The following is a 20,000-nucleotide window of genomic DNA, read 5'->3' as shown; positions in this document are numbered from 1 at the left end:
TCTCTCTCTCTCTCTCTCCGCCCCCCCCCCTCCCCTTTCCAAGAATCCGGATCTCAGAACGTCGGTTTTACTGATTATTTTATTTAGTTTAATCTTTCACGTGATATCCTAGTATAGACCTCGATTCGCACATTATTATATTGCTTACTCCGTCTAGTTAAGGTAATTGATTAACAAAGCACAACATAAACAATGGGTAGGCCGATATTTAATCTTCATGCACATCGCAATAATCAACCAATATTATTTGTTGTATATTGATAGAAACTAACTAAGACCGTTCATGGTTCAATTATCTATTTGAAACGCCGTTAAGAAGTGCTTTGATTGTTCTGTATATTTGTATTTACAATTCTATAAGTATATAGTATCGATCGACTTTGAACCGAAAAGACGGAAAATATGTAAGGTAAGGCCTGTTTTGTTTGTTCATCAAACAAACAAAAATCTTTCCGTTTTCACAGGTCAATCACGTGATACGCACATGAAAATTCGGACATTTATTTAGGAGACCTGACTTATATTATTTTTTACAAGTCAATTTATTTGTTTTTCATTTTATATATTTTCAGAGACGATATGAGGCGGGAAGAAGAGGACCGTTTTAAACGCAACGCCCGCAATGGTGGTCCCCCTTACGACAGATTTGTAGACTATCTTGGTGAGTTATCTATAAATAGAGCTGTTCGTGTCATTTTGATTTTAATTGAAAAAAAAAATAGAACATAGTTAGAATTCAAAAATATTTGAAAGTTGTCATGAAGCCAAAAGTACAAAGTGTCAATTGTGGGACCGCGCTGGAAAATGATTCTGATCTCTAAAGTGAATAATTTCAAGAAAATCTAATTTTAGAATAATAAAATTATGCGCAATGCTATCCTACGTAAATCGATATGGTGCGTAGATTTTATATATCTTGACGTCTGGATCAACGTGTTATTTCAGAATAATGATTGAAGTGAACTTCAAAAATCTTGACTTTTAGACACTCCAAATAGACATTGGCTGATCGTTAGAAGAAAAGAAAAGACAAATCTACGGACTCAATGAATGATCCCTTAAAACTTGCGGTATTCAATAAATAATAGGATGAAAAATTGCCAACTTGATCAACATTTTTATACAACATATATATACGGAAAGCAAAAGTACCGTTTTATGCATTAATCATAGCTACCTACAATTCTGCGTTTAGCAGAATCACCCGACAAAATCATTGTCAACATTTGTCTCCATAAATCGAATATATTATATACCCTCTGTTTATCAATATAGTACAAACACTTTTTAGGTCTCACTTTGCAAAATATCATTTATTGAGTCGTTTGGTGTGTAGAAAGATTTTGAAAAAAAAAGTCACGATGTGGGTTATTATGAACTAATTCTGCAATGTGGTCAACAAGCACATTGAAAATTAGATAAAATAAGGAGCATTTTGGGTAAACTAGACCGCTGTTTACACCAGGTCGGTGGGATAAAGTGGAATCAAGCGGACAGATGTTGTGGACAAGTGAGTAGATGAAGAGGAAAAAGAAATACCATAGATTGTTCCATGTGAGACGAAGCTGGCCATATTATTATCTTCTGCCATTAGTTCTTATTTTAGGGCGGCCACTGTTGTCACTGTCTTCGCGTCTTTGCACTCTTCTTTTGTGTTGTGACAGATTTATTATCTCCCTTTGGTCTGTCTCCTTTTGTTCAGATAAGACTGACTGTAGTCCATTTTGGTTATTAGAGTATAATAAAGCCCATCCACATTTGATAATTTCCATAACCTCCATGCCTACCCTCCTATATAGTTGGGCTGCCCCCCCGTCCTAGTTTTCGGGTATCTGACACATTATTTTGACATATTGATTTATTGGATTCCTTTGTTGCATTTTACAACACTGTGCATTCTTTAACGCCCGACTTTACAAACATTGATCAAGATGTATCTAAACAGAGAGAAATGCGTTTGATATCGTCTCTGTCTCTTTGTTTAATGCGCTCTAGTTCTAGTGATATAGTCTGTTAAGGACATTGGATTGGTTCTTGTGATGCACTCACACACACACACACCCACACACACACACACATATATATATATATATATATATATATATATATATATATATATATATATATATATATATATATATATATATATATATATGAAGAGTTTTTTTCCAAAATGCGACATACGCCATTTTCAGGGATTGAGAGAAGCGGCTCAGATTCACTTCATGGGTGATAAAGCTTTGCCCTTTCAAAAATATTTCCGTCCAAATCGCGACATAACTTTAATTAAACGTGTATTTAATTCTACTTTTTTTCCAAAACGAGATATAGGACTGCAATGTTTTATTCCAAAATGAGACATAACCAGAGCCAATCAAAGACCGTGAATGGTGTTAATATTGACCAGTCGTAATTCGTTATGTTTTTGGCTCGGAACTGGTATCATGGATGCGCCCATTGGCGTAGACCGTAGATAGCCCAGGGTTGCCAGTTTGGCATTTTAAATGCCAGATTCCAAAAATCTGGCATTTTTGAAAACCGTTTGGCATTAGAAAAATCATTTGGCATTTGGCATTTTCATTTGGCATTTTCTTTTCTTGTATATTATACTTCAAATGACACCTTTTCTCGACCGTGGTGTAGTGGTTTAGCACTCCACTTAGTAGTCAGTAGGTAAAAAATTACCCCAACGGGAAATTTAGTATAATTAAAAAAAAAAAAAGAAAAAAAAGAAAAGAAAACACGCAAGCCACCAGGATATGATAGTAAATTGTCTATCAAAAGTGAGTAGTTTTCTTAGAGGGGGTGGGAGTCAACAGACTTTGGCATTTTTTTGAGTGTTTTGGCATTTTTTGAGTCTTCTCCTGGCATTTTGTTGAAAAATAATCTGGCAACCCTGAGATAGCCTAACCATTCACTCGTTCAACTTCGTACCGCTAACACCATTAACATACATTTTTAACCGCTCCTAACTTCGACTATTCAATTTTGAGAGACAATGGAAGTTTTTGATAACATAAATGAAACTGCACAGCGGACAGACCGAGGGAGGAAAAGGAAAGAAACAGCTAGGGCATACAAGACAGTAGGCAAGATGAGACGGGCCAATGGAGGCTACATTCCGACTGTTTCTTGCAACCACGTTTCAACTCCTTTGTGTTGTGCAGATCAGCTGAAGCCAGAGTCACTCGTCCAAATGTTCGAGACATTTTGCTCCCAGAGCAGCCATGCTGACCAAAACAGCATGTTGATATCCTTGATGGACGTGTCAGCTCCTTCAAGGGCCAGGATCGATGAAACAGAGAGGAAAAGAGGCCGTGATGTTACCATCAAATACAATGTGGTCACCTCAACAAGCGGGAGATTGCCTGTATGCAAAGCATCCTTCATGTCCATCCTCAGTAAGTTGTCATTTCCTTTTTTATTATAATATTATCGAATTGCAAAGGCTCTCTCATTCAGTTATCTTACTTTGACTTTGATCCGTATCCAACATCAAACACTCTAACTCAACTCTAACCTATTTTTCTTTGTTCTCACTCAACTTGGATCTAGTGCCCACTCTTTCTTCTGTTCCACTGTTTTAATTATTCTTTTTGCTGATTTATTGCCTAGTGCATCACTATTTATGTTATGATAATGATTACGTTATTTTCGTATTGATCACTTAGACTTAGTCTAAGTTAAAGTGAAAGTAGAAAGAAAATTAAATAGAGCTTAGGACATGGTAACGTCTTCATTATTTATAATGAACATAGAGTAAAGCCATGTAATGTAGGAAGGTGAGTACTAAGTCCTGCCATCGAGATGAGTGCATTGTTTATAGATAGTATGCAGATGACGTCACTCGGGCCTTTGTTATTGTTTTTGCCATCCGCGTTTGTGAGTTGTTCTCACTAAACTGTATTAACCAGACTATAAAAGTTCATGGTTACACAGAGTTTGTGTGTTGGTCCGTTATACTTCCCGGATGGCAATGTTGTGAACTCCTTGGCCAAGCGCATTCTATCTATAAAATACCATAAAAATCATTTCATGGTATGGGGGGGGGGGGGGGGGGGGGGGGGGTATACTTTTTTATTGCTGTTGTGAGTGGACATTCACACCACGTGGCATGAATGAATATTTATTTTTATATCTCACCTTGTGTAGTTTGGACCACTGATATGAAGAAGAATCATGTTCATAATAGTAATAGTAGTAGATAAAGATTTTGTTAACAAAAATGAAGTGCTAATAGTAATAGTCTTAATGTTTTCATGATGCTACAGTTTTCAAGGTAATAACTGGTAACAAATTTAGGATTACTTGTTAAAAATTTGTTACAAATTGCGGACAAAAATTAAACAGCACGTTTTGCTAATAAATTAAAGAAATGATGTCGAGGAGAGACAACCAGAAATAAAATCGTGGAGCGACGATCAGAGACCGCAACACTATGCAGAAAGCGATGGAAACTACAGTCGTATTGTGACTAACGTTGAGATTGTAGTCAGAATGAAATAAGCGCTCACAGCTCTATGATTAAAGAGCATTGACAAAGCTATTAAAAAAGCTTTTGAGAGGTCATTGTGAAGTCAAAAATTGTTTATTTTTCTAAAAGTCGCCATTTTTTTTCATAATAAAGTATAAAGATAGACACACATTTAAGGAAGGTAGCATGTGTGCCATATTGCATGAAGATTTGAGGGGACACAATAGCTTATCCTTAACTTAATTAAAATTCCCTTCACAATTGGCATACAGCTTAAGGAGGCTGCTTGGGGGGGGGGGGGGGGAGGGTGTCTTTACAGTAAATGAGTACCTAATTTAATTTTCACTTAAGTTTCTGCAGCCCCGTGGCGCAATCCATCATCTCATAGTTCATTGGTTTACTACCTATCTGTGGTTTTAGTCGTTTGTTATTGTCTTTTTTTTTATTGTTTACTTTTTTTTGTTCTCACAAGCTAGATTTTTAAAATGCTTTTTCTGTTTTGAATTTTGATTTATTATTCGTGTCTAAGGAAAAGTTGTGGGGGATTGAAGCTTGTGTGTGTAGGCATCTATAACATTATAATTTCTCTTGCTTGATACTTTCTTCATATACCCCTTTATCTCAATGTAACATCTTTCCTCTATTTTTTATATCCTTACAGATGTCAAGAAGGATCGTCTCAGTCGTCTTGCAAATAATTTCCTTAAGGAAGGCGCACCGAGAAAAGAGCGTCGCGGTGGCAGCAGACAAACCCCAGAGATGGTTGAGTTTAAAGAGTCAATCGTTTCTCATATTGAAACATTCACGTGCAGAGCCAGCCATTATGCACGTCGTGGAGCTCCTGGACGGAAGTATCTACCCAGTGACATGAATGTTGCCAAGATGCGCCAACTCTTTAATGAGCAGAATCATCGACAGGCTTCCTATGCCTTATATTATTCAATATTTTTGCATCGATTCAATCTGGCTTTTGGGCACCCGGCCAAGGATATATGCAGTGATTGTCTGCGATTCCGGATTCAGTTGCGCCAAGATTTACCTGAAGCACAAAAGCGAGCAAAGGCAGTCGCTTTTTTGCTTCATAGGCGACGTGCCAGGAAATTTTATGACTTAATGGACAACGTTGACGATTCATTAACACTATGTTTTGATGTAATGGAGAACCTTGTTCTCCCTAAAACTTCGATTGGACAGGCGTATTATTCACGTCAGCTATATATGTATGTTTTTGCTGTCGTGCGTCATGAAGGACGAGGACAGTCTGTTCCATTAAGGAATGTTTTCCTTTATACGTGGATGGAGACACAGAATAAAAAAGACTCAAATGTCATTGCATCCGCAGTTGAGCATGCTTTAACTGGTTTCGGTGAAAGCTTTCAGGGCAGGAAAGTCAGATTATTTTCTGACTCGTGTTTTGGACAAAACAAAAATTTCAGTATGGTGTCGATGCTGCACTCATTCAGGAAACGACATATTCCAAATAGTTCTATTCAATATTTTTTTCCAATTCGTGGCCACAGTTATCTGCCAGCTGACAGGGTATTCGGACGTATTGAGCAGGACATCAGGAAAAAAGCTCTTATTTTGCTGCCATCCGAATACATTGACATCTTAAAAAGACATGGCACTGTTTTTCAGTATGGAAAGGATTGGTTTGTGAAGGACTATAAAAAGAAGTGGCGTCGTTTTTAAAGACTCAAAAGGGCTTCAGAGTGAGTGATGCCAGGGTGTTACAATTTAACAATGATAAAGTTGGCTTTAAGTCAGTGTATGAGGGACCATTTTGTGAACATTCGATTCTGAAGAAGGGGAAGCGTTGGGTTGACTTTGTCCCTGAGGTGATTGGAGATATTTCTTGTGTGAAAGAAGAAAAGAAGACGGACGTTTGCAATTTATTGGACAGTCTTGGTGTCAGTAATGATGTCAGGGCACAGTATGATAGTTGGCTCCTATCAACTTCTGTTACAGAGGATCCAGAATCTGATGAAGATTAGATTTACTGTGTTTATATAATTTTTTATTCCCTTTTCCATATCCATTGTTTTTATGAGTCTTATGCTTTGTGTCCTGTATGGTGTTTTTTTTAATGGCTGTTTACACCAGACCATTTAATTATTCAATCAGTTTTGGTTGGCTTAAGTTTTCCTTTGGGTATTTTTGTCATATTTCATACATTTAATGCCTACCTGTCTGACTACATACTTAAATCTTGTGATTATGTCCCTCTCTGTGGATTGACAGAAGGTCTTTTTTTTTAATGGATTGCTATTCGACACCCGAAACTCAGGTGTATCTTTTCACCAGGTTATTCGACACCCAAAGTCTCACATGCGCATGTTGAGAGTTAGCTATCCTCAACAACACGTGAATTTATCAGCACGAAAATTTTGGGTTTTGAATTACGTTCCCTTTTTTTAATTGCTGTTGACACCAGGCTATTCTTTTAAATTTAATTAATCCATCAGTTTTGTTTTCTAGAGTTTTTTTTTTTTTTTTTTTTGGGGGGGGGGGGGTATTTAGCATAGTATTTTTTTTTCAATCAGTTTTTATTCCCTAAAGTTTCGCATCTTTCATAAATTGTCTATTTACTGTTGGACTTAGAATTCATACATTTTTTTGTTGCTTATTTAACTTTAAGCTGAGCTTTTGATACACCCCAGTTTTAATTCAGCTTACTGGCAATGGAACTGCTTTTCTCCTTATTTGCATGAAGGCAGGGATTTTTTGGCTCTTTTCTATTTTAAAAAGTGGTTTGGATGTGTAGTCATGTTTTCTGCTTAACATTTTTTTTTTATGGGTGGGGGGGGGGGGGGGGATGTTCAGGGGTTTTGTTTGAGAAGTCCCGTATTTTTTGCAAGTACCACACGTTTGATATTGTATCATTTTTAATTTTCAGTAGGATTATTTTTTTTACTTTGGTTTGATTTTCCCCATCATGTAGTTGATGTGGACTTTGACATGTTTTTTATCTGTTTCAAATGTTTTGATGTCATTAAATTTATAAAATATATTTTTGAGTTATTTTTGTTTTCTTTTCATGCACATTGTCTTGTGACTGCATTATGCAATAGAGAATGCTTATGCTGAAGAGGAAACTTCCATTGGTGTTCTCATTTATACCCTTCTGTATCTTAATATTAAGAGGAGTGTAAGTGGATTTACTGTTAGTGTATGTTGTATTTTCAGCTTAATCAACTTCCTTTGCATTTAATTGACTGCTGGCTATATTACTTTGGTAGACTCCCAACAGAGTTATAACCAGGAGTCTGGGCTTTTGTGAGGCCTTGCACAGGTTTCGTCTTTCTATTTCTAGTAAATTGTGTTACTATTCACCTACTTTTTCCCCTGGCGCTTATGACCTAAAGAGCCAGTACCCATTAAACATTCATAACCTAACAAGTACCCTGGTGCTTATGACTGAAGGGGTAGGAAGCATTGCAACTGTTAGGATATGACTGCTGTTTCCATCGCTTTCTGTGAGAGTGACTGCGATGCGACTTGAGCTTCTCCAGAAACTCAAGTCGCATCGCAGTTACTGATTTCTTGATGGAACCGACAGTCATATCCTGACAACAGTCGTACGTTAGGTCGACTTGAAATTGGCCCTCACAGTTCACAGTTTGTGGGTTAAATTTCCTAGAGCAATATGGAACAATTAACTACAATACGTATGTTTATGATTGGTCTTGGGCTAATTTTCATCCAGTGACTGTACTTAAACTGGTTATCGAAACTAGTCTGCGGGAGTTGGTTGGGTGCTACTGGTAGGCCCTCCTTTTCTCCCTGATCTATCACTACCATCTTGCTGTTCTGTGCTATATCAGACGATTTTGTGGCATTTCTTGGCTCTTGATAGGACTTTTGTTGAATATTACAAAGCCCTGGCGCTTATAGGACTTAAGAGTGTTGCAAGCGCTGTTAAACATTCCAAAACAAAAACAATTTCCTCCCTCTTCTTGTAGAGGGAACTTAACAGCATAAATTGCTTGCTATCATTTAGCCAGGACTCTAGTCTATGGTAGAGTACAAATTGCTGGATTAGATCCATCTAACCATTTGCTGACTCCAGACTGACAAGGGTCCAGAAAAAAAAACCTATGCTATGCTGTGTCAAACCAGGATGACCAATTTAGCCCTGACAAGTAATTTATATTTTGTCGCTATCTTTTGCCAATAAGCAATTTTTTGTTGCCCCATATTTCCTATGGCTGCTTTACCACTGTCATGAGAGTAGATTTCATCTAATGATCAAATAGCTTAGCTTGCATTCTTTGGTTAGAGAAGAAACTTCTGTGTCTGCCCCAAGGCATCAAGAATACTGAGAGTTGCCATTAGTGTGTAGGCTTATAGCACATACTTTGCTTGGGTGTAAATCTGTATTTCTGTCTTACTTACACCAACATCTTGAGAGTGACTACATCCATTTTGATCAAAATTGGATATGTCTCACTTTGGCACAAATCTGTTGGGTGGATATGTCTCATTTTGGAGAAAAAGTGAAATTATAAATCATAACAAAGTACATTTTAAAAAAAGATAGATTTAAAAAAAAAATTATGTTCTGATGTTGAGCAAGAGGATAACTGTTTCAATTAATCAAATTATGTAATCTGCGTTGTCTACTGGTCAAAAATTTAAATGTCAAATATCTCAAAACAGGAATTTGACTTATGTCTCACTTTGGAAACAAACTCTTCATATATATACGCGCGCACACACACAGCGCACACACAGAGTAGGTAATGAGTGATCTTTTTCAATCTAATCTTGCCAAATGGAGTTAGCGTATTATTACAAAATATGTGATTCGTCGATTTGTAGACACAAGGCGCCAAAGACGAAAGGACGTTTGAATAAAACAAACATTGAGACATTTGTCGAAAGTCGTTAAACTCCTCCAAAGTTTAGACAAATAGCACTAAATCGGGTTTCATTTTACCTCCCTGCATACACGAGTTTGATAGGTCGCTAGAAAGGCAACCATCATTTGGTTAGGTAGGATGTCGTGGTTGTGTGTGATTTCCTTTGCTATTTGACCCCAAATGAAGTCAGATGGATCCGCCAATCGTTGTCACGGAATTGTGCGGATGACCTATTTTTTGTTTCTAAAGTAGTGAAATAGTGGTTTAGTATTTACCCTTCGTCAACACGATTGTCATTCAGAATGACTTTCCATTGTTTGATTTATATTACTATTTATATTGTCAACGAATTTTAGTTGAGATTCTTCAGTCAGAAATTGTTTGAATGTTGTCATTAGTTTTGAGTTTCATTTGTCGAAAATCGTATTTTTTTTTTTCAAAACAACTATTTGTTCAAATTTGGTGAGTTTCCTTTGAAAGTTGAAAGTTAACTTTTGTGGTTAAAGATTAATGATATTGTCAAAATCACATACATCAAATTATGTTTGTTCTGTTCTGATTCCGTCTAAGTACAATAAAACATTCCGGAGCTGCTAATGTAATGAGACGACAGTGTAACGAATAGACATTTCTTGGGTTTTAGACAGTCCATCCTTCTCATTACGTTAATGACAAACAATGTTGGGGAAATAACGGGGAGTGAGTGAAGTTTTACCACATATATTTAGCTGGCACTGTACTATATTTTCTCCTCTCAGTTAACAATGTAAATTTGACGTAATATGTGTACCATAGCTTTCATCGGTAGATATGCAGCAGCTGTCAGCTGAAATAATCCGACATCTTTTCCTAAATGATATTGATCATAATTTTTGACCAAGGAGAATAATTATTTATTGCGTTGTACAATGTGACAGTGAAATTCCACACATTAATGTGTCAAGGATTAGTGTCATTACCATTCGTAGTTTGTTTGAGCGGCTACGTATGTAGTATTATGGTATAGTACTCGCTTTCGGATCGGAAGGTCCTGGGTTCGAGCCTCGCTCGCGCATAGTTGAGTCCTTGAAAAAGGCTCTTTAGTCACATTCTCTCACCGTTGTCAGGTGTCTAATGAGTACCTGGCCATTAACAGCGTTGTCTTTGTTGGAGAAAATAAATGTAATATCGCCTTTCAATGGTCATGTCTCGTTCTACATGTTACGTATTAGCTGTTGGTCAGGCACCCTTTGTAAAGCGCTTATATCGCGTTTAGTGGATATTTCGCTATAAAAAAGCAAATTTTTTGTTGTTTCATACAATAATTTGAAAGATAACTCATTTGACGCGACTTGTCCTCGTTAACGTCTTCAAATCTATGCCGATACGAGGATTGATGGTCAAGCGGTTACTGATGACAGTCCAGCAACCACGAATGTGGTCAGTGACCGATTCGCTGACAACAAATCAATCTCATTTCCGTCTGAACCTTTGAGTTAAGCATTTCAATTTAACCCTTTCCTTACCAGCCATTTTCAGAATTTCCCCCAAAATTTCACACCCACCCAACACAAAAATAATTTTTTTTTACTCAAACAGAAAAGCAACAAATACATTTTATGCATAATATTGATCAACAAAATTAACTCAACAACACAGTGACACGTTTTTATAACATTTTTCTTTAAATTGTGTGATTTACAAAAGAAATCTGAATGATAAACGTGCTGGCTTGATCGTAACGAATGTAACGATTTTCCTATGGTTGGTAAGGAGAGGGTTAAAATATTTGGAAGATATAGGATTCATCACTTTAAGCATCTCTTATTCATATTCTCCTCTTCTACCTCCTTTTCCCTCCTCCTATGACACTATCAGTATTGCCTATTAACATTTCTGAGGGGAGGGGGGGGGGGGGGGGGAATCATGCGTTTTAATTTGGGTCTAATGTTAAAATAACATAAAGCTATATCTAATCTTAACCTTAAGCGTATGTAGAGAAAATTATGTAAGCGCCTACTGTTTGTATTGTGTCAACATTATTAAGTGAATAGTGACCCCATCAAGTCAATCAAGTTGTTAGCTCTTGTACTCTCCTCACTCCATGCTCCCTTCATTCACCTCCATTCATTGGACATTACTCTCGCCTCAAAGAAAAAACCTTTACAAACTTTAATTTATGACACAAAGTTCAGGCGTATGCTAACTTACTTTCCCATCGCTAATATTCACGTCATTAAAAAAACGCAATTGAGATACACTTGAAACGTCCCGAGATAAAATCTGTCAAGGAAAGGTAAAATTAAATGATAAGTGGGGGTAAAGTCTTCGAATACTTCACGGCCTGCAACTGAGATTGACGAGTGGATAAAGCATTTATTACGACATAATCATTTGAAGTACACGGGTTCGATCTTTCATTCGTTATCTCGTTTTTTTTTTGTTTTTTTTTTGTTTTTTTTTTGTTTTCTTTTTGTTTTTGTTTTTTTCCTTACGTATTAAACCTCTCGTATTGCGCACTTTGTGTCGATGCTTTGTGGCTGACGCTGGTAGGCAAACCATTGGTGTTATGGGTGAGTTACTCGCCTGCAGATCCGGAGTTCTGTGCTCAATTCAGGTGGGGGCAAGGACACATTTTCTTACGCTACTGGATTTTAATGGCTTTATCCCCCTATGCATGAAGTACCCAAAAAAAAAAATCCTATCGCAGATCGTCTTTTTACCATGTAACCAATTTGGTTGCATTCCAACTCAAACTAAAAAGGCAAAGGAACCTGGTATGTAGACTGAATAACTGCGGGGTTACCAGTTAAAGGAGAAGGTGGGTGTGGGGAGTGGGGAGGTTAGTTGTCCTACTGTGGGCGGGCGAGCGAGTCGGTCTTGGCGAGCGACAGGGCAGGCATGGTCGTCACTGACCTCATGAGGTCACTGGTTTGGGCAGGATTCTTGGAATTCTTTGATTTAACCCCCCCCCCCCCCCCCAAAAAAAAAAAATAAAATAAAATAAAAAAAAAAAATAACTTTAAAAAATACAAACTTAATTAAAATTTTTAAAAAAAAAAATGGGATTCTTATCCAGCCATTTTGCTTTTTTTGTCGTTGTTGTTTTTGATTTGTTTTTGTATTTTTTTTTGGGGGGGGGGGGGGGGGGGGAGTATTTGTTTTTGCTTTTTTTGTTTTTCTTAATCCCGAGGTTGAGTTATGTGATGGGGGTCAAGATAGCTCAGTTGGTAGAGAAGATAGATAGATGGATAGATAGATAGATAGATAGATAGAGAGAGAGAGAGAGAGAGAGAGAGAGAGAGAGAGAGAGAGAGAGAGAGAGAGAGAGAGAGAGAGAGAGAGGGGGGGGGGGGGGAATAGTAAAATGAGCAGAACATGTAAGTTACGGCAGCTAACTCCTATCATTATCCTTTAGGTCTGCTCTGCTGTCCAACGCCGCGGATAACAAACCAGTCAATGTCAGTCACAAGACAAAAACAAAACAAAACGTTTCCTTGTGCGGAGATGCTGCTGCGGCTTCGGTATGGAGCCGCCATGTTTGGTTAGCTTAGGTGGCTATCAAGTAAAGCTACACGACCTCCGTGGAATCCACTGTTTAACTCACTTAACCCTAACACCGACCATATCCGTAGTTTACCCGGATTACTTTTGCCCCATGCCTATTTATTACATTTTTCTGAGACAAATTATAAGCGTAATATAAAAGCTATTTTTGCATCTTAATGAAAGTTGAATAAAACTGTCTATGTACATGCTCCTTTTTCATATTATTGAAATTTTGAAAAGTAGCAAAAATCTCTAGGATTGAATGAGTTAACCCTTTCCTTACCAGCCATTTTCAGAATTTCCCCAAAAATGTCACACCTACGCAACACAAAAATAAAATTTTCTTACTCGAAAAGCAACAAAAATAGATACATTCTATGCATAATATCGATCAGCAAAATGAACTCTAAAACACAGTGTCACGTTTTTACAGCTAGATAAAATAAAACATTTTTCTTTGAATTGTGTGATATACAAAGTAAATCAGAACGATAAAAGTGCTGGTTGTATCGTAACGAATGTGACGATTTTCCTATGGTTGGTAAGGAGAGGGTTAAGACTACTAGTGGAAAAAAATAAAGGTGTACTACGCACAGGCACTGATTTATTTAAAGTATTATTCTATCGAAGAAATTAATACCGAGTCTTTTGAGCCATAGGCAATCAAAATCGTTCAGTAAAAGAGTATGTAGATGCGCGCAAGAGGCCAGTTTAAAATAATTATAATGATAATAATAGTAATCGTAATAATAAATATAATAATAATTGTGACGATGATGATGATGATGATGATGATGATGATGATGGTGATGATGATGATGATGATAATAAAGAGACAAAAAGTACACTTTTATCCACACTTTTCTCAATATCGACAAATACCGACTAGGCGTCTAAATTATATAGAACTTGAGTCTACGTAAGCACTGAGTAGTGATATCGATTATCGCCCATCCTTACCCAATTGTTTTTTCTTTTAATATTGATATTTAGCCTGTTATCGGAATTGTGGAGTACCGGTGAATATCATGATAAATTTAAAGGTACAGTTATTAGCTTATGAGCCTTGAAACATTCGTTGTAAATGTGAGGAAGTTATGATAGAGTGAGATTGTGTGGTTGTCACTGAGGCATTCGGTAACTTGAGCTTTTTATATAGATAGTATGCACTTGGCTAAGAAGTTCACAACATTGCCATCCGGAAGTAAAACTGGCCAATACACAAAACTGTGTGTAGCCTTGGAGGTTTATAGTCTGGTTAATACAGTTTAGTGAGAAGTACTAATAAACGCGGATGGCAAAAAACAATAACAAAGACATGAGTGACGTCATCTTCGAACTATCTATAGATAAAATGAAGTTTACGTCACTCACTCGGGTCTTTGTTATAGTTTTTTGGCATCCATGTTTATGAGTAATTCTCACTTAACTGTATTATCAAAAGTTCGTGGTTACACATAGTTTTGTGTGTTGGTCCGTTACAGTTCGGATGGCAATGTTGTGAGCTTCTAAGCCAAGCGCATACTATCTATAGAGCTATATCCACTAAACGAAGCGCTTTACAAAGGGCCCGTGGACCAACAGCAACACGTAACATGTAGAACGAGACATGACGCCTGTTAGGCGAAATTACAAATGTTTTTTTCCGACAGGGACAACGCTGTCAACGACTATTTTACACTTGAGTTGAGAGAATGTAAGTAAAGAGCCTATTCCAAGGACTCAACTATGCGTCGAGCGAGGGTCGAACCCCAGGACCTCCGATCCGAATACGAGTACCATACCACAAGATCACATAGCCGCACAGTAAGGGTTTAAAAAAACGTGTACATAGAATAGAAGTTATGTTTACCCAAATCAAGTTGATACTAGTCAAAATGTTTTTTTTTTCATGTTTTTTTAAATTAAATAACCGTTTTATTTTCTCTCTCTCTCTCTCTCTCTCTCTCTCTCTCTCTCTCTCTCTCTCTCTCTCTCCTCTCTCTCTTCTCTCTTCTTCTCTCTTCTCTCTCTTCTCTCTCTCTCTCTCTCTCTCTCTCTCTCTGTGTGTGTGAGTGTGTGTGTGGGTGTAAGATAATTCAGTACGGTTTATTGCCAAATGAATAATGGTTTTTCTATCTTCGACTGCTCTCCAAATATGACAATTTGACAACTAAAGAAAAAAAAAACAACCCAAAAAACACGTTGGATTTATATTCATTCGATTATTTCAGATGGCCAATGAGCAGTCATTTTAACTTCTATTTAAGGGGTGGTTTGGGTCCTCTCTAAAAAAAAAAAAATAATTACCTATATTGGGCGGTTTTAATCATTCTGTATCGTCAATATAGGTTAAAAAACGACATCTATGGTGAAAAATTTTAATTATCTGTGTTGATACTCATTTTGCGACCTAATTTGGGGGTCTGACATAAAAAAAAATATAACAATCTTGTGGCAAATGTTCCACAAAAACTAATGAAGGAATGACCTCCATATTCTTCCCTCTTGTCAACATTGTACCATAGTGTGTCACCATAGAGAGATTTGACGGCTTTAGCTTGTGGAATTTTTATAAGAACATTACAAAGTTGAGAATCAAAATGTTATGACAAAATTGATGTTAAAAATTCAGAATTAGGATTATAATTTAAAATTCACATATCTTATATTAAAAAAATCTCTCATGGTGACATTATACATTATCTCTGTGATAAGTGTGGAAAGTTTCAGACAATTTCATTGAATAGATTCTGAGAAACGTTTCACACAGTTTCCCATACTCTTATTCATATTCTGTAATCGTCGAATAATACTTTTATTCAAAGGCTTTAAAAGATTATTCAACGATCACGTTTTTCTAAGAAATAATAGGGTTTTCCAAAAGTAGGAGTGGAAATAAATTCTTACGCTCTTACTTTTCCGGGCGTGTTCCTAATCGCTGCACGAACTTGCGAGTTTGCGTCGGGAACAAAGTTCGAATTCGAAAATGCTATAGTGTATAATATATTTTATTATACCTCTCCATCGATTCGGATTTCTTTATCTTTGATTTAGATATAGACATTTTCAAAATTTCTTAACTGTAACTTCTTTTCTTTTAAAAAAAATCTAATTTTGTGAAATTTAAGGCGTGATAATCTGACGTCGCAAATAATTATTGTAAACTTGATATTTTACACATAATATAAATATATAAATAATTAATAAATGTATTTATTCTTTCACAGCTGACAGAGATAGAGGCGGGATGGTGAACGCAGGTGGTGGCGAGCCTACATTTCTACTGGACCATTTAGCTACATTCGCTGCAGGCACACGGAACGGTCCCTTGCACGCCGAGGATGGCTTGCGAAAACTGCGCCAGATGGAGAACACAACAGGAATATGGACCATGCGCTGTCAGCTGGTCGTGGAAAGGGGCTTCCTGGTCATTGTTGATAATGGCAATGGGGTAAGTTCTCTCTCTCTCTCTCTCTCTCTCTCTCTCTCTCTCTCTCTCTCTCTCCTCTCTCATCTCTCCTCTCTCTCTCTCTCTCCTCCTCTCCCATCTCCTCATCTTCTCCCCCCCCCTCTCTCTCCTCTCTCTCCCCTCCCCCTCCCCCCCCCCCCCCCCCTCCCTCCCCCCTCCCCCCCCCCCCCCCCTCCCCCCCCTCTCCCTTCCCCCCCCCCCCCCCCCCCTATCTCTCTCTCTCTGCTGCTGCATTCCACACTGGATGACCTGGGATACTAGCTATTCGATGATCAACAATAATTAATATTCTTTCAAGTCGCTTACCGAATGGAAAATTAATCATAAGAGTTGAGACAATATAGATTGGATAGGGTATATAATATCATAAGGCAGGAGATAGGAGCTGAACTGTAATCGATCCCAGAACGAAAAAAAAAAATTATGACATAGAAGCGAACAGTATAGATAAACGTGGAAGAAACAGTAGAGATAAATGTGGAAGAATTGGATTCAATAGTCTGATGTCACATCGCGCAGAAACGGCGAGCAGCGTGGTTCTAAACAAAGAACATTGGTACTTTTTATTCTTCATGCCGGCTAAAACTTTTCATATGTCATGTGATCAGAATGTATATAAGTCAAAACATCTTGCGTATAATGTTTTTCTCCTCTAGACACACTTTTATACTCGTCGGAGAAATATTTCAGAAGGGCGTCCGCCATTGTTCCGATAGTTTAGAGCCAGTTACTAAGTTACTATGCGTCATTACGAGGGAAGTTACGTCATGACTGTTGAAGCCAATTGAGTTTAACTAAACTCATTGGGAGCGATCAAGATTCAGGATTTCGTTCAACCGAGTCATCGATCACATGATATGTTGCTGTCTAAGGATTGGGCATTTCTTATTAAATGTAGACACACTGCTTTGTTTATGAAAGCTGTAAACATACACATGTGTCAAGCTGAACAAAATCACCAATTGTGATATTGGATAGGTCGAAAACTGTGAACACTTTTCACTATGTGGGTCACTTTGAGCACATTTTGCAATGTGGCCAATGACCCCGAGCACATAGAAAGGTAATATAGATCATCCTCATTTAAGATGGTTGTCCTTCATTGTTGCCCACCATGCCGACTGGCAGCCACAACGGATACAGAGAGTTTAGGCCTATAAGGATGGACAAGATGTTACAGAGAGCTAAAAAACATGGTATACTCGAGAATAGTTAAGAAAATAGTAGTTATAGGAGATGAAGTGGAAGATCCAGGCCGGAAGATGGAAAGATAAAATGTTAACACACACACACACACACACACACACACACAAACACACACACACGTCTGGTTACGCCGCACGCACACAGGCTTACTTACTCGTTGCTTAAAGCCATAATTAGTCACCGAGGCCGCAGGGTGTGTGTAACATCCAAAAATGAAGATCTCTGATGGTCGTAATGTTATTGTAATCATAATAATAGTCATAAAATAGAGATGTCGGAGACAAGTGGAGGAATCATTCAGCCATGTCTTAATAATAACATACAGTCAGTCCCCTGTCTTCCTTTGCATACGTTTTGCACAGATCGCTGGAGATGGCAATGATGGATGTATTATTTTATGTTGAAATGAGAAATGACCTCTTTCGATGTCACTGGAAATGACGCATATTCGTAGAAGAAATTGATTTTTTTTTACAGATGCTGCATGCTACAAAATTGGTAATTCTGAGGGATGGGGATTGAAGGTGGGGGGGGGGGGGGGGGGGGGGGGGGGGCGCTCCAGAATGACGTCACGAGGTATTAAATAAATAGTCTCGTAATTTCTCTTTTCAGTCATCCGACACGGCAATATCTGTTTTGAAGTCTCTCTCTCTCTCTCTCTCTCTCTCTCTCTCTCTCTCTCTCTCTCTCTCTCTCTCTCTCTCTCTCTCTCTCTCTCTCTCTCTCTCCCTCTCTCTCCCTCTCTCTCCCCCCCTCTCTCCCCCCCTCTCTTTCTCTCTCTCTCACACAATGTCTCATGCTCCCAGTATGTGTGTGGTTATATTAATGGTAATAAACGTGTTGACATTCATCTATCCCCTCACCCATCCTTCATCTATCCCCTCACGCATCCATCCATCTATCCCTTCACCAATTCGTCCATCTATTCCTTCATTCAACCATCGACTATTCCATCTAATTTTATATGTGACGTATGAATTCTTCTCTTTCAGGAGGAGCTGGAACGCTTCCCCATCCAGAATGTAACAGACCCCACCGCCATCTTCAAGAACGACCACCGTGAACACTACAACAGCTCATCTTGTTCACCATTGTGGATGATCCCAAGAAAAAAATCACCCAGGCTGATATGCACATTTTCCAGACATGTGGAGGAAATCCGGTACGTCATTTGTTTTTTTTTTTGGTTAGTTTTTTTGTTTTGTTATTTTTTTTGTTTTGTTTTGTTTTTCATGTTCCGTCATTAGTTGATGCGTTCATTCCAACTGGAATTTTATTCCATTTCATGTCTCTTCTGCAGCCTCAAGTGATTGTTGATGAGATTCTAGCTTCCAAGGCCGGTCAGCCAAGGCTTGGAGGTGCTGCAGGGTAAGTGAGAACGTTTAAATCGCCGCTACATGTTATATCAATTATCCCTAGACGCTATATATTTGCCGGGATGAGCCTGATGCTTAAAATTGAACTTTAAGCTTTACATATAGATAGTATGCGATTTGCTAAGAAGCTCATAACATTTGCCATCCGGAAGTATGACGGACCAACACACAAAACTATGTGTAATCTTGAACGTTTATAGTCTGGATGATATAGTTTAGTGAGAATTACTTATAAACGTGGATGGCAAAAAGCAATAACAAACACCTGAGTGACGTCAGCTTTATACTATCTATCGAATTTGTGTTGAAGCAAATGCCCTCCTTGAGGCCATTGAGTGTTGTTCCTTCAGCTCATAAAAACTTGGCATTCGGCATTCTCTCATTCTGTTCATTTTAATTTTCAATTCAGTTTGATTCATTGACTACTTCCGACATGCGCTATATAGATATCGATATTGAGATTTATTTATTTATAAGAAATACTAAGATAGAATCGTTTAAAAGTTGTTCGTTTTTTTTTCTTCCAATTTTGTGCAGAAATATTGCCGTTCTCTCTTAAGCTCAGCACAACAGGGTCGTAATGTTATATTTTATTAAATTTTTTTTTGAAAAAAACGAAAAATTTTGCAATGAAAGACAGAAAATAGCTTTTCCCTAATTTTTTTTTAAAAAATATCTACAACTAAAAAGGAAAAAAAACTAACCGATCATAAAAAAAGAAAAAACTTTATGACGTGTAAAACTAAATGGGGACCCCCCAAGGGGGAGGGCATCCATTTTAAAAAACAACAACAACCCAAAAAACAACAACAACAAAAAAAAAAAAAAAAATAATAATAATGATAATAAAAAAATAAAAGAAAAAATGAAAATTTTAAAAAACAAAAAAAATTTTTTGTTTTTAAAAAATTTTTCCCCCAGTCGAATAACTTCTTATCTTATATGTGACGGTTTTTTTTTAAATTTTGTAAAATTTTATATTTAAAAACCCAAAATGTTTTAAAAAAAAAAACGGGGAAAAAAACCCTCCCTTTTAAAATTGGGTGTTTATGCCCCTTTTACCAACAAACCCGATTTAATTTTTTTAAACCTCAAAAATTTTT

General features: G+C 37.4%; 2 protein-coding genes across 4 annotated transcripts in view; both read left to right on the top strand.

Annotated features, from left to right (window-relative positions):
* Window positions 1-20,000, top strand: part of LOC144978434 (uncharacterized) — a 127,085-nt gene that overhangs the window by 39,869 nt on the left and 67,216 nt on the right. For all 3 annotated transcript variants that reach the window (XM_078924491.1, XM_078924493.1, XM_078924492.1), the window contains exons 4-5: window positions 573-661; window positions 16,074-16,297. In XM_078924491.1, the coding sequence (XP_078780617.1) occupies window positions 573-661; window positions 16,074-16,297 (313 nt within the window). The remainder of the gene's footprint in view (window positions 1-572; window positions 662-16,073; window positions 16,298-20,000) is intronic.
* On the top strand, window positions 2,739-7,484 carry LOC144978433 (uncharacterized). The gene is made up of 2 exons (XM_078924490.1): window positions 2,739-3,401; window positions 5,136-7,484. The coding sequence occupies exons 1-2, from the start codon at window positions 2,999-3,001 to the stop codon at window positions 6,164-6,166; spliced, it is 1,434 nt and encodes a 477-aa protein (XP_078780616.1). The 5' UTR covers window positions 2,739-2,998; the 3' UTR covers window positions 6,167-7,484.

Source organism: Berghia stephanieae, chromosome 8 (assembly GCF_034508935.2).
Source record: "Berghia stephanieae isolate SIO BIC M18660-M18661 chromosome 8, UCSD_Bste_1.3, whole genome shotgun sequence".
NCBI lineage: Eukaryota > Metazoa > Mollusca > Gastropoda > Nudibranchia > Aeolidiidae > Berghia > Berghia stephanieae.
The sequence above is the reverse complement of the archived record's forward strand: the minus strand, read 5'-3'. Positions and strand labels throughout refer to the sequence as shown.